General features: G+C 37.1%; 2 protein-coding genes across 5 annotated transcripts; one reads left to right on the top strand and one right to left on the bottom strand.

Annotated features, from left to right (window-relative positions):
• The first annotated feature begins 903 nt into the window (after window positions 1-903).
• LOC112511770 (transcription initiation factor TFIID subunit 12b) lies at window positions 904-13113 on the top strand. Of its 3 annotated transcripts, none has more exons than XM_025117513.1 (9): window positions 904-1606; window positions 1747-1968; window positions 7566-8072; window positions 8477-8551; window positions 9868-9946; window positions 11502-11566; window positions 11906-11941; window positions 12026-12242; window positions 12946-13113. In XM_025117513.1, the coding sequence occupies exons 1-8, from the start codon at window positions 1004-1006 to the stop codon at window positions 12209-12211; spliced, it is 1773 nt and encodes a 590-aa protein (XP_024973281.1). In that variant the 5' UTR covers window positions 904-1003; the 3' UTR covers window positions 12212-12242; window positions 12946-13113. The 3 variants fall into 3 exon arrangements, with proteins under 3 accessions (XP_024973281.1, XP_024973280.1, XP_024973282.1); XM_025117512.1 differs by having other exon boundaries at window positions 7557-8072; XM_025117514.1 differs by lacking the exon at window positions 1747-1968 and having other exon boundaries at window positions 7557-8072.
• A 731-nt stretch (window positions 13114-13844) lies between these two features.
• Window positions 13845-17615, bottom strand: LOC112511500 (AP2-like ethylene-responsive transcription factor AIL1). Of its 2 annotated transcripts, XM_025117142.1 has the most exons (9): window positions 17485-17615; window positions 16624-17394; window positions 16424-16432; window positions 15918-16006; window positions 15730-15803; window positions 15377-15427; window positions 14740-14816; window positions 14341-14400; window positions 13845-14268 (listed from the first exon to the last, which is right to left on the bottom strand). In XM_025117142.1, exons 1-9 carry the CDS (start codon window positions 17564-17566, stop codon window positions 14096-14098), a joined length of 1386 nt encoding a protein of 461 aa, XP_024972910.1. In that variant the 5' UTR covers window positions 17567-17615; the 3' UTR covers window positions 13845-14095. The 2 variants fall into 2 exon arrangements, with proteins under 2 accessions (XP_024972910.1, XP_024972908.1); XM_025117140.1 differs by having other exon boundaries at window positions 13845-14400.

Here is a 17615-nt window from a genome sequence, read left to right as displayed (position 1 = left end):
CTTGTTCGATTATAAAAATAGTGCAAGGAACTTAGGTGCCGTTTGGTTCATGGAATTCGAATGAACTGGAATGACAAATTCTTTTGACTAAATTCCAATTACTTTGTTTGATTCATTTGTTGAAATGGATGAAATCCTTCAAATTCCACAAGTTAATGAATCCATTATTTCTTAATATAATGGAAGGAATTGAATTCCATCACCACCCACCACGACCATGATACTATTGTTCGTCATGCCCCACCACCATGACCATGCTACTATTGTTCGTCATGCCCCACCACCACACCGCTACTGTCGCCGCCACCCACCCACTCACCCACATGAGTGAAATGTAAAAAACGCAAAAGCTCATTACCTATTTTAAATAAATAATATGTATAGTTGAAATTTTTTTGTAAACCTTCCATGGACTTGGCAAATAACACTTTTTGTAATATTAAATGGGCCAAGTAATCATCAAAAAATATTTTTTATAATTAAAAAAATGAGTAATTACCAAATTCCCCAATTCCTAAGTTACAATAAATTAGGGTTTGTGTTGTGCAATTACTCGTTCTGAATTTTGGAAAAAATAGTTGTAATGCATATGTATTATATATGAACAACGAGAACATGGTAAAAATAAAACAAAAAGGTTAGCCAAATCATATGTAAAAAATCTTATCAAATACGGTTGATACAACAATGTAAAATCACATGTAATGTAATGTAATGAAATGATGATGTTCTTTTATTTGTTATCAAGTGTTGAGTGTTATTTTTATGGTATATCGATACTTGCTGTATATATATATATATATATATATTTATTTATATGAATAGAGAATTGAGCCGACTCGTTCTCGTCAAAGAAATCTCTCTTTCAGACTTTCTTTCTAGTTTCCCTCTCGATCGAGTTTTCTTGTTACTGCCTGCCACCCACTCTGCTCTTACTTTCTATTACAACCCCTTCCTCTATGATCTGATCATTCAACCTCATTCTGTCTTCCCTTCAATTTTGATGATGGCGGATAATTCCTCCTCATCCCCAATTCAATCCACCATCACCAACGCCACCACACCCATGGATCAACAACAACCACACCAATCCATATCTCAAAACCTCCCTTCTTCCATCGACTCCAGCATTAATCAAATCACCTCAACCCCATCATTATCATCCCAACAACAACAAATCCCACAAGTTTCATCATCCAACGTTCTATCTCAACAACAACAATTACTTCAACAACAGCAACAGCAACAGCAGAGTAATTTGATGACTACACCCAATTTCCAAATCCATCAGCAAGGTTTACAGCGATCTCCCTCCATGTCGCGCTTGAATCACATGCAACAACAACAGCAGCAGCAACAACAGTACAATTTGACTGCCGGTAATGCTGCCAGAATTTATGGGCAGATGAATTTTGCTAGCAGCCAGCAGCAGTTGCCACAGCAGCAGCAGCAGCAGCAACAAACCCAGAATCAACAAATTGGTCAGATGGGTAATGCCACCTTAACCCGCTCAGCTTTGATGGGTCAAACCGGTCATCTTACAATGTTGCCCGGTCAAGCTGCCGCCGCTGCTCAGCTTAATTTACAATCCCAATTATTAGCATCGGTAATAGTTCTCAAACTAGTAAAAGCAATAAAGGCTTTCTATCAGTATTATAGGTTTATGCTTCAGTTGAAATTAAAAAAAGGGGGTTAATTTGTTTGATCAATTTATGCCTGATATGTTGTGTCAATTTGTGGGTTCAGCCAAGGCAGAAAGCTGGGTTAGTTCAAGGGTCTCAATTTCATCCAGGAAATACACCTGGACAATCATTGCAAGGAATTCAAATGGGGATGAATATGATGGGATCTTACAATTTGAATTCTCAAATTAGGGCAAATGGGTCTCTTGCTTTCACCCAACAAAGGATAAATCAAGGGCAGATGAGACCGCAATTGACCCAGCAAAATGCACTAGCATCTAGTCAGGTACAAAGATTATCTCAAAACTTTATTCTCTTGGGTGATGTTAAGCTTAAGATGCATGAAAGACTATCATATTCATCTGTTTGGTTTATGCTAGTGTAGGAACTGCCCTGTGATGTTTCTGTAAGAAGATCATATAAGATGATACCTGTTGATATTTTTGGAAGATTTAGGGGTTGTTTGGTTGGTTTTCCATTAAAATTTGTGTGGATTAATCTGTCTGTAGAGATTGGGAAGGTTTTTTTATTAGGAGGGGGAGCTTTGGAGAAAACTTGGCTTTCTGCATAAAGCTTCCTTTAAGAGCTTACTGAATAAGCCACTTTCTATATTACCAAACCGTCATGTATTGATGACCGAATAAGCTGTGAGTCTCATTAAGCTCCTAACAAACATGCCCTTGGTACTATATACTTCTTTCTATAGAAAAATAAAAAGCATGCATACAGCTTTTGGTCAATTCTATGGTTTTGATGTACCACATGGCAAGAAAAGTTAAGTTGTAGCTTCTTGGCAGTTGTAGTTATGATGAACTAGTCATAATAAATTGACAGATTAATGCTTTGATTTATAGAGATGTAATTCTTCATAGGATCAGGAGATTCATTTAAGCAGATGCATTAAGGTATATGATCATTTATTGCAAGTGTAAGTTAGGGTTTGCTTCAAGTTTGTGCATAATAAGATGGACAAGAACTTTGTTTTTGAAATAACTCACTCCTCAAGTTGGTTTTACCAAGAGAAATGATAAGTTGGATAAGAAACTTCGTTGGAAGTGGCATGCACCACAGTTCTTAGGTGACTATGTTCATCATAGGGCTGCTTTGGGGGCAACTCTTTCTTTGAATGTGATCTGTTTTAACAATGCAATTTTGATCATATGAATCGTATAATGATACAAAATTATCCCATAATTATTAGTTTCTAGTGTTGGTAACATCTCAAAGTATTCATCATGTACTGTTGGTATGTGAGGATATCATATGAAGACAATATTCTTTCCCCTTCTACAATTTATCTGATTCATTTTTATCTTTCCATGGAATCTTGCCCATTCTCTCTGAGAATAAACTAAGTTAACAAGAGGCGTAGTGGAATTGGAGTACCTGAACAAACCTTCATGTCGAGATGAGGGGATGGATACAATGAAGGGCAATACAGCTAATCATATCTTTTCTTTTTTGAAGTATATGATATATGGCAAATACTCACACACATTCTTCACCTTTGGTGAGGTTTGAACCCTTGACCTAGGAGACTGGACTGCACCATAACCCGGGTACCGTTGGGTCAATGACCCTCTGGTGTACCCATTTTATCTTTCTGATGTGATAAGTTGCATATGACTAATGAATGTTTCCTATTGTAACAAACTCCTGGGCCTAGTAAGATTGTTTTTAAGTGATCACTGTTTGGTCTAGTACTTAATGGAAGGTCCATTCCTTAAGGGAAAATTAACTCATTGCTCTCTCGCAACATTTTTTCTTGAGTTACTCCATTCTATCTGTAGTGTGCTAGCAGCCTTTCAGTGAGAGACGAATTACGTAATTAGGAATTGCTTCAGTTAACTCATGTCTTCATGACTTGTTCATGTTCCATTGCAATCTATTTGTATATACTTCTTTGCTAGGTGGATTCCTCCAAGTGTGTTAACCATAAATCCATGCTACTTATTGGAGATGTGTGGGCACCAATCCTGATCAATGTAAACTGGTTGTTAAACGCCAATTGCATTGGGTTTAACATTATTCGTGACTGTATCGGGTGCTATTACGTAGCATTAGAAAACAAAATTGGTGCTTATTCACTAAGCTTGAGAGGAAATGCCATCTATAGTCCTTGGTCTTGTATGCACATTTGCGCATATGGGCTGATATGCTTCTTGAGGGGTTCCACACTCCTAAATCCCAACCACACTTCACAGCAACACAGAAAAAACACTAGGGAGCAAAAAACCCGAGACAAAAATTAGATTATTGGAATTAGTTTTCCCACAAAATCAGAAGAATGTAGTCTCTAATCTCTTATCTATCTCAAGCCTAACCTTTCTTGCACAGATCACCATGGGAGGAAAGAAGGAAGATGATGAGAAATATATAACATAAGTACTGCAAATAGGTGACTGCAACGAAATATGTTGCCAGCTATTTTGCCATCTTAGGCTTCCATTTTCCCCTAATCTAGGAGCTAAACGAAAGGCTCTTAACTAAGGATGAAATGAACCAGTCTTATTGATCCTCTGCTATTTTGTTAGCGGATATTTGATTCATCAAAATGTATGAAAGGGTTTCTTACTGTTAAATAGGAGGAAAAAGGATCTGCCTTGCTAAACAATAACTACTATTAGTATCTCTTATAAAAAAGATCAGCATACTTTGTTTTTTTACGCCTGCCTTTTAGATTTGCTGGGAACTCGGCACAATTAGTTGTCATCAGTTGTTTATATTCGGGGAAGCAAGTATGCAACTTAAATTTTCCTTTCCTTTTCAGTAGAGTATATTAGAAGACGTTTTTGACATAGAATCCTTTTATGAAATGTGTAAATGGACTAATTGTAACTGACACTTGAAAAACATGATTTTACACTACTTAATAATGATCAAGAATTACAACTCCGCCATGGTATGGCAGTAATGATGGTGTAAAAAACAAAAGAAGTTAGGAAAATGTGTAGTGCTGGTCTTACTCTTGAAGTGTGTTCCCTAGAATGGAACTGAAAAAAGATGCAATTCTCTTTACTTTTATCATTTTCTAGAAAGGAGACTTATACCATTGGTTTGAAGTTAGGAGAGATAGGGGTAGATCAACATAACACGGGGAAAAGTAGAAATTTGATGGAAGTGTTGGTCTGGAAGGATACTATTCGTGTACAATATCTCTCGGAGGGGATACCTCTTTCCAAGTTATCATAAACCTTTTCCTCATTCCATATGGTTTGGATCGAAAGATGTTGGTATTGTTGTTCATGGTTTTTAATTGTTGTTAGATTAATATATACAGTCTGCCACTCAACTATTTACCACTTCGGCATTTAGATTTGGAAATACTTGGAAACAATCTTTTTTGTGCATTAAAGATATCCAAACTAACGTTCTCGTCAGATATATACCGTTAAACGGGTCGTGTCATGACTTTTTCCATATTTGAGTTGAACCGTTAATTTGTTTTTTCCCAATATTCAACAAATTGAAGAAGTTTTTGGCAGTTAAAATCATGGAACAATCTTTAGAAAGAAAAAAAAGAATGTTGGAGGAAATAAAGAAGGTGAAGATGAAGTAATTTTTCTTGTCATGGCTTCTGCACAAATTTCAACAAGCAAAAGGGTTCATCACCACTTTCAACATGCAAATGATTAGATTCCAAACCTCTTTGAAGTTTTGGATGGACTGTTGGACCTTACTTGAAGGCAATAGGACTTGCTTTCGAACCCAAATTTGGGTTATAAAGTCGAAACTTCTTCATCTTCAATTTGTTTTAGAAACCCAAACCTAACTCGGGATGACTGAGATGTGGGTTTGAAGATGAAGATGAGGTTTTCGTTTTTCAAATACCTTTTTAATTTTTTCACCCATAACTATATCGAAACCTAGATCTAGGTTTGATTTTTTACCCGATTGGGTTTTGATTTGATTTTTAGAATCATTTTTTTAATGATTTCAAATGCAACAAAATTGGCAAGTGACGAGGCAGACAAAGAAGAATTAAAAATGAAGATGAAAAAGATGGAGGGATAAGTGACTATTTTGCTCTTGAAAATGGTTATTTAATGGTGTCTTGTTGATGGAACTATTAAATTGGATGGTTTTCTGTGCACAACTTTTTCCCCAATTGGGTTTTGATTTGATTTTCAGAATCATTTTTATTTAATAATTTCAAATGCAACAAAATTGGCAGATGATGAGGCAGACAATGAGATAGAAAGATGAAGATGATGAAAAAGATAATGGAGGGAAAAGTGACTATTTTGCTCTTGAAAACGTTTACTTAATGGTGTCTTGTTGATGGAACTATTAAATAGGATAGTTTTTTGTGCACATAAATTCTGTCAAGTGACTGAAAGCGGGATTCTATTGGCAAGTGGCAGAGTGTTGCTTGTCGAATTTTCCAGTGGCAGGCTGTGTACTGTTACTCTTGTTATTATTTTGACTGGAGGAAGTATATTGTTTATGGTGAAACTCACATGGAGGTTTAGTGCCAGCTTGCTGGAAGTGGGTCTGCAGTCTGCTTCTATATATATATATATATATGCATATTTTGTGGTACCCCTACCTCCGATGTTAGTATTTCGGTGAAAATGAAAAAGGGGTATGACTATTGTCCCCACTCCTGAACTTAATGCTTTGAGGGTGCAATTCTTCGACAACATGACATGGTTCACACGACGTGTTTCCTTGATTGTATATTCAAATTGCGTACCACAAATAGATAAGATATGGGATTGGGATAAGGAGGAAATTTTGGTCTTGCCGTAAGAAAAGAATAGGGGATGACAATTCACAAAGTACAAGTTTGACCAAAAAAAGTGTGATAGACAAAGCTTAAAATTTAAATCAGAGTTAAAGGTCAAACATACTTCTTAGCAATAGAGGAGGCAGGGCGGAGCGGCATCCTTGAGAATGGTGCAAAAAGCTATGAGGGGTTGTGGATCTCTTTCTTCATGAGCGTGAGGTGGAAGCAATACTTATAAGTAGATGATTTCATTAATGATAATGTTGGGGATATATCATGAGGATTTTCTTATTTAGGCAGTTTTATCATTGTATTTACAATTTGTTAATTTCAATCTTAGACCTCTTCCTTTTTGGATATGAACTATAAAATATGAAGTTAACTTGTTTCTTTTATTGGTTTTATATTAGACCAAAAATGTGTGCATCCGGTATTCTTAATTTTCTCTTTGAAGTTATCGCATCTTTGTGTCCATGTAGACGCATTTGGATCCTTGCAACATGTTCTCAGGGTGCTTTGGTGTTTATATAAAAATTTAAAGTGTCCCATTTGGTTTTGCACAATTTTTTAAGAAAGTTAAGAGCTACATACAACTGAATTTATATAACTACACTTTTAGGTGGTGAGCCTGCTCATGACATCAAAAGATGAAAAGGTTGTGGTTCCGTAACTGAATTCGACTTTAGAGAACTTGAACATGGGAAACAGCACTTTCGAAAAGGATTGACGGAGTATTTCTTATTATAGGTGTTTATTGGATGTGAGATTTTCAGTGAGTACTAAATAACAACCACCGGTTCTTTTTTATCTCCTCTTGTTGGCATATGCTAAAAATAAGATCTATCAGAAATTTTAAAGGTGTGAATCCATTAGAATCTAGAAGATAAATATCTACTTTTGATACATAGTTTTGTCCGGTATGTGTGTGTGTATATATATATATATATTTTTTTATGACGTATATATTTGGTTGCTTGGTAACAAATACATTAATGGCAGGAGGAAAGTAATATTGGATAATTAGTATAAGTATATTTCTGTAAAGAAGTTTAACCCGAGCAAAAGAAAAAATCGGACAACATAATCCTTTTTACTTTTATACCCTTGCTGATTTCATTAGATTGATTTATGAATTTTAATTTTAGAAATTGCAGGCACAGAGTCTATCGCGGACGTCATTCATGAACTCACAATTGTCAGCATTAGGTCAAAATGGACAATTAGCTATGATGCAAAATAATCTAACCCAACAACAGTGGTCAAAGCAAATGCCATCGATGTCCGCACCCAATTCTCCCTCATATCGATTTGCACAACAGAGGCAACAACAAGCACTTTTGGGACAACAACTTCCTTCTTCTCAATTGCACAATTCTATGTCGTTGAATCCGCAACAGTTATCTCAAATGGTTCAACATCAGCAGCAGCAACAACAACACCAGCAGCAGCAACAACCAATTGGGCACCAACAGCAACAGCTTTTGCAGCAGCAGTCACCAAGAATTGCAGGATCGGCAGGCCAAAAATCTCTAAGTTTGACTGGATCGCAACCTGACGCAACTGCATCTGGGACAACCACACCTGGTGGAAGTTCAAGCCAAGGGACAGAAGCCAGCAATCATCTTCTCGGTAAAAGGAAAATACAAGATTTGGTTGCACAGGTGGGTTTGCATCGTTCGATAGTGTCAAGATTCTGCATTTATATTAGGGTTATTAATGAGGATGACCTTCTGATAGATTCTTTTTAAATGCATGACCTGTTGACGGATCCTGAGACATTTTTGTGTTAGACAAAAGCGTTCTTAAATATGTCAGAGGATTCTTCTTCTTCTAAATAACCCATTAAAATTAGGGGGTGTCGATGTTTGAATATCAAGAATGACTTGCAATAACTAGTTTTTGTGGTTTGTTGATTCCTGTTTTTCCCCTAAAAGGTAGATCCAGTTTTTCGATTTTAAGCGTTTTTTTTATGGTCAAGAGTCAAGACTCTCAATTCTGCGGGTATCTTTCATCTAGTGAATTTTGTATGAAATTATTCACATGTAATGCCTGTTTCAATTTTCAGATAGATCCAAATGCGACTTTAGATCCCGAAGTTGAGGATCTTCTTTTGATGCTTGCTGATGAATTTATCGATTCGGTGAGACTTGCTAAGCTGTACTATACGAAGTTTATTATATCGGTATGGGATTGTGTTTCAATGTGGTCTGCATACGTCCAACATATCATTCGTATCAAGATTGATCTGTGACTTATACACCACTATTTGCAATCAGAAATTTAGCATATTAGTTATGGTTCCCTATCCAAAATCTTAGTCTTTACAAAATAGATAGATGCTTATATGCTTGAAAATCTTAAAATTAAATGTATGTATGTATATATATATATATACTCTATTTTTCTATCCTACAGGGGGTCTTAATATTTTTCCATGTTCCTTTTAGGTGATTAGTATCCCAGATCTACAGTTTTCAGTTGTGGCACTAACCACCCTTGCCCGCAGTTATTTATTGATTGGTTCCTTTTATTAACCTTTGTATTATAATAGCTGTTGGGTTTTTAAAAGCTGTAATCTGTCTCATTATATTTTAAGAAATAAGAACCCTCGACACCATAATTATAAATCATAATATGATTTAACTGAATCACTTCGAAGATATGCTCCCAAATCAACATTCTGTACTTACCATGGTCAATCTAATATGTATTCTCTGATTTCCTTGGAAAAGATCAAGGGAAAAAGGTGTTCAATGATTGATCTAAATAAAAAAAAGCAAATTACATATGATTAAAATTGCATGACTTGTAAATTTACTCTGCTTGGTATTTCATCCCCACTGCTGATGCCTGTTCGATCTCAAGACCAGCAGGAAAGCATTCACAGTTGATCATATAAGCAATGCCTAAACTTGTTGAAGTTTGTGATGTTTAAGGTCCTTATTTGGTGTATTTAAGCCATAATGTTTCAAAATTAAAAGCTAGGTGGCGACTGGAGTATTCCAGTTTAACTCATGTTTGCCTGGGAGTCAAATCATCATGGTTGCAACTCAAATGTGTGTGTGTGTATATATATATATATATATATATATATATATAAAGAGAGAGAGAGAGTGAGTGAGGTTCAGGGGAAAACCCCCAAAAAGATGAAAAACTGAGGAACACCCTAATAACCGTTCATCTGTATGGTATGCACATGTGCATACAAGTTTGAAGATGTTTCCTAGTTTCTATGCACGTGCATACTGGAAAAATTACTTACAACTTACTTATATGCACATGTGCATACTGTACAAATGAATGGTTACTAGGATGTTTTTCAAATTTTCATTTTTTTGTTGTTTTCCCCTGAACCTGACCATGTGTGTGTGTGTGTGTTTGCGCTATATACATTATTGTGACTTGCCATTGGGAAGTTTATAACAACTTTAGCTCTGTGGTTGTGGATTTTTGTAGGTTACTACATTTGGAGCTACCTTGGCCAAACATCGCAATTCATCAATTGTGGAATCGAAAGATGTGTTGCTACACCTTGGTATGTGCTTATTCCTGACACATTGCAACTATTTACAAAAACCCCAGCCCTTCGCATATTTAGTGAGTATCATAGTGGGGTTTTCTTTAAGTATATCCGCAAACACTCAGGCGCACTCCTCACTTTTGACGAAGTTTGAACCCTTGATCGCCTGGGAGGCTGGGCTCTACCGGTAACCTGGGTATCATTGGGCCAATGACCTTGTGGTTATATCGTAGTGGGTTGAACTCCATGTACTTGCCAATGCATTTAGTTTCAGTTCAACATAATGTCACTATATCGTTGATTGACTTCTAGGGGCATCAAGTGCGTTAAATGTTATCGGTTTGGCATCTTGCTCCCCCCCCCCCCCCTTCATGTTGATTGAATGTGGGGTCTAGTTAGAGTAGGGTTCATGGACACATCCTGTCTGTTTGTCAGATTGACGAGCCTCCCACCTCTTGGGTCAGGTCTGGCATATGTCCGGCCATATGGATCCGAAGTGGGTCATGGACCTTGGGCTTGTTGGGCCACTCAGGGTATCCGACCCTAGCATTCCCCAAAAAAATTATTAAATGCATGTTATATCTTACGTTTTGCAATTTGACTTGCATTTTTATCGAGGGCACTGCAAAATGCATCCATAATGTCTGTTCGATTTTCCAACCAAGGGCCTGTTTATTTCTTTTTCTATTAACCCCTGAACGGATTAGGCTGTCTCTATGGATTTAGACAAGTAGTTTGTATTTTGTGTCTAGAGTAATGGTCTTGACAGCACAAATTGACCATTTTACCCCTTTGTCAAGGTGCTTGACCTTAGACCAAGAAAACAATATCATACCCGTTTTACCCCTCTTTAAGGGGAGCAGCAGCTATGTTGGAGGGAAGGAAAGAGGTCTTGGTTTTTTTTTTCTTTTCTGTGAATGGGAGATGGAGAAAGGGTATTTAATCCAAGGTTATTATAGGAATTGATGTGGCTGAATGCATACAGGACCGGGGCAATGGCTGATTGATTTGAGCCAAATTGGCTACCGGCTTATTCATCAAGTTGTAAGCGAACGTCTACATATGGCTGGTGAATAAGCTCTCCATACCATCAAGCCCATTAAGCCACAAACAACCAACCCTTAAGACCTGTCTGGACTAAGATGTCTCTGTGCTTTATGATGTCTATTTATGATCAGTTGTTTGTTTTATGTGCTTAATAAACGGTAGGGGTGCTCATAGGATTGAAGATTTTAACCCTAATAAACGGTATGAATGACATAAATGACCATTTTAACCCTCTCCTCAAACAACCACTTTTAAACACTTCAGTTTACATAGTCTCTGTTTAGCAATGTAAGAATTAAACTCATCTCCTCTACTTCACCAATCGCATGAAACTGAAATTGGGATTTCATCAATAAGGCATAATTAACCGATGAATGCAAAAAGATCAAATAGCTTTAAATTGGGGAACTACCCACCTTACAAATCAATGATATAATGTGACAAAAATTGAATTAATTCAACAGTATAAGGATGACGGTAGCGATGTGTTCTATTGTTCTTTACGATTCTGTAATATGTGCAGAAAAAAACTACAAATTGACGATTCCTGGGTTCTCAAGTGAAGAGAGGAAACAAGAACAAAATCACGTAAGCTCCTTTCTTTATGCTATGCTTATTGCTATCCGACTTCATATTTATCTACTTATAATTGCTACTTTCATGTTAAACCTAATCACATGTGATTTTACTAGAAACTTACGTGTAAAATCACATGTGATTATGTGCAAAATCACACCCTTGCTTTGACCGTGTTCCGTAATCACATGTGATTTCAGTGCAAAATCACATGTAAATTACCCGTTCTCGTGTTCTCTTATTTTGACTATGTTCTCGTTTGATCCTCCCTCAACTTATGTATGTATTTATCTTTCTATTGTATTTGTGATTGGAACTAAAATCCAATTTCTTCTGGAACTAAATATGCAGACCCCGAGTGATCTCCACAAGAAGCGTCTGGATTTGGTGAGCGATCGATCATATCATATATTTCTCGCTTTTGATATTGTAATCGTTTTTTCTTTGATAACACGAACATGATCGATTCAGATACAAGGACTGATGGAGAACTCATACTCTGAAACAAACATGACTAATAATTCTAAGGAAGTAGTAGTTACTCGACAGGACCACCCTCGAAACCAATTCGGTGGCAATCAGCAGAGCAGACCTTCCCCGAGTTCAGACCAGCTCAACCCTCATTCTCAACACAAACAAGGGTTCGATGGCTACTAGTTGTGATGTCGAACCGCGGTGCTCAAGTCAGGTCCAAAACCTGTTGCCTTTTATTGCAAACTTGTACCTTTTCGTATGCACATACTCGTTACTTTTTTTTTTTCCTTCTTTTCGTGCTTCTTATCACAACACATACTCTTGCACAAGTCGGGGGTCTTAACGGAACAAATGCTCTACTCTCTTAGGATAGAGGTCAGGTCTGTATATATCTCACCCCCTAAACCTGGGGTGGACCTACATTGATTGATACGGTGGCATGGGCCAGCGCTTCATGGTTCCGTCGTAAGGGAAAAAAGTACATTTTTGAAGGTAACACAATATTATTTTGTTGGGTGCCACCATATAGTCTTTGAAACTGAAATTTAAGCACAAGACTTTGATGACGGAGATGGTTAATACTTTTACCTTTGTAGAAAAGAACCGGGTTCGAGTTCACAGGTGTCAAAATTGTTAATTTTTAGCCTAAATTTTGGTGTTTTCTATATACCTTTTGTGTTTCTAAAAAGATATGTAGGGAGGACTCAACATGGGTGTCTTCTATGGAAGGACAAAGAACTAACCAACAGATCTATGCTAATATTATGAAATTCTTCTTTAGATATTTATAGTTAAATTGTGTCATCACTCAAAAAAAATCTGTCTCTGTCTCTGCTTTAAGCCTACTTTCGAGTGGGATTTAGTGGGTGTATTTGGTTTGGTTTGTCTTAGTGATTGTATGTGGTATGTTTTTGCAGATTGGAGGATGTGGAAGTGTATGATATAGAGAAGAGGGAGGGAGGTAGTTTGAGTTAACAGACAGACACAAACACTATAGTTTTACAAATTGTGGTTATTATATGGATGGATGGATGGATGTTGTTGTTTTGTTTGCAACTGTTTTTAGCATCATGTGTTGAGATCCTCTTTGTTTCTTATTTTCATTGCATAGCTTTACAGGTTTATTTTAGGAACCCATTAAACATCTATCTTTCTTGTGAGTATTTAATTTATGATGACTTGATACCCTCGGACCAATAACCCTTTGATTAGAAATAATTCAAATTGTGGAGTGTCCATTGGTTCTACATAAACCAAATAAAGGGTAAATGTTTATGAGGTGTCAGTTACCTAACTTACCTTATTGGGTGAGCATTGAAAATCTTACCTTTTTTTAATTAAGAAAGAATCTTGTAAACATGTTATGTATTAGTGGACACAAGAAAAGCCACCCAATCAGCCTTTTAGTTTGTAAGGAAATGAACTGGTTTTGGGAGAAGAGAAGAGAGGAGGAGCAAAAGAAAGGTGATTTGAAATAGTAGCAACAGAGACACAGTAGCTGACTGTAACACGTACGACCATCACTAGCGGATAATGATATGTCTTGTTTGACCAACACCAATGGTCTATTTGATTACACGTTGATTTTCTTTGTTTGCAATGCTTTTCTTACACTCAACTCAACTTTACTTGAACACATAATAAACCAATCATAATTTTTTTTGTAAAAAAACATCCATGTATTTGTTTCTTATACTTATACTCATCACGGATTCGAGTGCTGTTCTAAATATTAACATTCTTTTCATTCTGTTTTCATGTTACAAGATATATATATTTCTGGAATTTGAATTTTTCTTAAATGATTAAACCCCTTATACATACAAGAATACACCCTCGTATATACAAATTATTTACTCACACGCATCAATATCAAAACTCATTTTTTACATTTTTAACTTGATGAATAAAGTCGGATATAACACCACCCTTGTATAATATCAAAATTTTCCGACTACGGTGACTTTTTGCTTAAACGACCGACAAAGTATCTATGTTTTTAAGTTCGATAATAAAAATTTCCTATTTCCTCTACCGAAATAACTTCCATCCTGCACCATACGCAACTCACATGGGCTCTTCTTCTTGTGGGGTAGCAGACTCCATGTTACTTGCACTCGCTTGCTCTTCCTGGTTGCAAGTCCCAGCCCATACCATGTCCGCAAACTCATCACCATTTGTTATAGCAAGCAGAGGGTCCTCGACCATCAGCGCGCTAGGGGACCGTTTTGCTAGCTCCCCTGCAATTAAAGTCGAACTCGAGCATATTCTTTTCACGTCGTATCTGCTAATATCAAAGTTGGTTACCGCACTTGTCCCCCTGAACTTTATGGCTGCTATATCGTAAGCTTCCGCTGCTTCCTCTTGTGTACCTATAACATATCCCAAGTTGTAACAAAATAAGTGATAAATCGGTCATGTTTGGTAAAAACTAGCTCATAAACTTCATAACAATGTAAAATAATCTAAAAGAAAAATAAGTTTGAGGGGATGTTCATTTAGGAACCCAAAACCACCATCTTTTGTTGGTATTCATGAAAGAATATATCCATCATGAATATTCACAAAAAGGGTTGTTTCTCTCAAAGTTGCAATGAGTTTATATTGTAAGTTAGTTTATTTTATGGCCAACTGAACGGAACTGCTCAGAAAATAAGATAGCTTATAAGAATAGACAGATGAAAGGCTGGTTGTACAATGACGGAACTTACTGAAAGTACCAAGGTACAAGTCCTTATTGCCTGCAACCCTCCCGATCCGAGCTTGCCACCTTCCATGTTGATGGTGCCTGCAAAATGATCAAGGACCTTTAATCACAAGATCCTTCACATTCGTTCTATGATGGTCCGTAAAACTTCACATAAAAACCATAAATATCTTGAAATCCAACTGCTACATTGAGCCGAATAACCCTAAAAAAGAACGATCATTATTATTATTATTATTATTATTATTCTTGATGGTTATGGTTATCTATCATCACCATCCACAATGAATAATGTATGATTTGATGGTTCCTGGATTCACAGAAGTATTTACGGTTTTCATTTGTAACCCTTTGATAAAACATGTCAGATTTGCATGGGGTTATCATGAAAAAGAAGACTTTTTGTTTTTTATTGACACTATTTATTTTATGAGAAAAACTGTGAAATGAGTTGGCCATTTGAGATTGAGATTGAGATGGTAACCCCACAAAAAAGCAACTGCAGAGATCATATAATGTTTTGTCATCAAGAAAAAAGTTGGGCTTTTTCATATGTGCCCCCTACAAAGCAGCAGGCGAATTCCGTGGCTCCTCTCTACATATCATATGTCCTTCCGGATTCAGCTAATGAAACCTCTTACCTTGTGACTCCTCTGTACATGGATGCTCCTCTCGAAAACCCACTGCTTTTCCTGTATTCATTTTCACATCAACAAAATCAAAAATATATCCTGTTAGCTTTCATTTTTATTTTTATAGGACCAGCTGTTCTATGAACATGTTCAATTTATATCCATAACAGATTTTTTTTAAATAATGTAAAAGAAAAAGACTTCATTTTTACAAATTCCCAAGGAAAAAACTTGTTTATATCGTCCAAAAGCATTCTATCAACTTATATTAACATTTTTATATAAGACGCCAATTGTTAGGTTCAATAAAACAGTCTTGATAGATATCCACACATATTTTGATGTATGATAGATGTTACTACCTTCTTAAGTTGGCAACAAATTCTTGCCTGCTCATGTTCTTCATCTCCTCCAGTTCTTTCTCGTATATGGCTAGCTACATCACCATCATACAATCAATCATTTAAGGTCGGATCGCACGAATACTTCTATACTTCTATACTTCTAGGTAGGTGTGTGTGTGTGTATTCGATCAAATCAAACAACTCACAGAGAAATTGATATGTGTAGTAGGACCCCAGTATTTAAGAGCAGCCAAATCATAAGCTCTTGCTGCTTTCTCTTCTTGATCATATCCCCCTGAAGATCATATACTCAATTAGCAAAACACAACCACCAAATTCGGTTTCTCAAACAACCCATCCCAGAAATATCAACATGGTTTTGGTGTCCTAATAGATTACTTTTTAATAGATTTGTATGTCATATCTAAAAGTGTTGTAATAAGTTTATAGAATAGAAACCGGCTTTTGAACAAGATTTTTAGAACAATTTTGAAACAAAAATGTCATATTACGCATCTTTTTATACGTCTTGACAGGCCTTTTTAGAGACACTTTGTTTCAAACACCTCTAGGCAGTACCCACAAGTAAAGATGTGCTCTTGATTTGAATCGAGTTAAGGAATCGCTACCGACTAAAATAAACGGTTAGATTCTTGAAAGAATGAAGCAGCTGCCAGAAGTAGAGTCTCCGGAGGGACAAATATCGACTTACCAAGATAAACTGAGGACGACGATGATGATCGGCCGGGGAACGCGTTGCCGGAAAACCACATGAAAGGAAACGGAATCAGACGTGAATCGATGGTATTATCAAAAAGACTCCAAAAAACATCCTATAAAATGATGGTTTTGGTCATGTCTTATAAACAAGTCCCATTTGGTCCTAGTGTAAAATGGAAGATGGAGGTTTACCTTGGCGACCTTTTCTGGTTTGACCTTCTTTCCGGCAACTATTATCCCACAAATGAGCTTCATATCTTCCCGTCCACCGGTGCCGTGTAACGCCACGATACCGGGAAGTTCTTTGGCCAAAATTATCGACTGATTTGCGAGCAACTGTTACTGCTTTGCTGTTTTTCGTTGATGATTTCGTCTGCACCATTCGTTTCCGGGTATGCGCCGTAGGAGAGTCTGATGGCATGGAGATGATGGCGGTCGGTGGTGTCACCGCCAGTGACAAACACTTTTGGTAATCGTTGTTGTTGGGTTGTTCACGACTAGTTTGTACTGATGGTGGCGGCGGAGGTGATGGTTGTCGTAACCAAGATTTGAACTCTGATATTGGAGGGATTGCAACATCGACTTCGTTTGTCGTTGCTGGGATCAAACAATTCGGAAGTGGGTTTTGGTCTGTGGTGGCGGTGGTGTAATAAGGGTAACCATAGTATAACAGACACGGCGGTGGAGGCGGAGGCGGAGGCGGAGGCGGAGAGAAATAGCAATCGGTGGCATCTCTAGACTCCACAATATCATCATCATCATCATCATCTGTAAGAAGATATTCCCGATAGTGAGAGTTGGGAGATATGTTAACGTTGATAGTGGCACCGGGTTGATCCTGTTGTGCAGTGGTGGAGTAAGAAGCGGCAGCGGCTTCATCCGGTTGTGCAGTGGTGGAGTAAGAAGCGGCGCCCAAGAAATCTTCTAGCTTTGGAGCAGCGTCGCCATTTTCAAACCTCCATTCTAGCATCAAGAAAAGTAATGAGAAATGGAAGCAGAAGCTAAAAGCTAAAAGCTAAAATCTAAAATCTAAAAAGAAAGAAAAGAAGCAACCTTGATGAGGGTGGATAGGCATAACCGGCATGGAAGAAGAATGGTGGTGGTGGATGGAAAAACCCAACCAATGATCGGACATGGAGATGGAGATGGTAAACAAAATTTGGTTGCAGAATCTAATAAGTGAA

The sequence above is a fragment of the Cynara cardunculus genome (genome assembly GCF_001531365.2).
Source record: "Cynara cardunculus var. scolymus isolate 2C chromosome LG 4, CcrdV1, whole genome shotgun sequence".
Lineage (NCBI taxonomy): Eukaryota > Viridiplantae > Streptophyta > Magnoliopsida > Asterales > Asteraceae > Cynara > Cynara cardunculus.
Note: the sequence above shows the minus strand (reverse complement) of the source record. Positions and strands in the feature narration are given on the sequence as shown.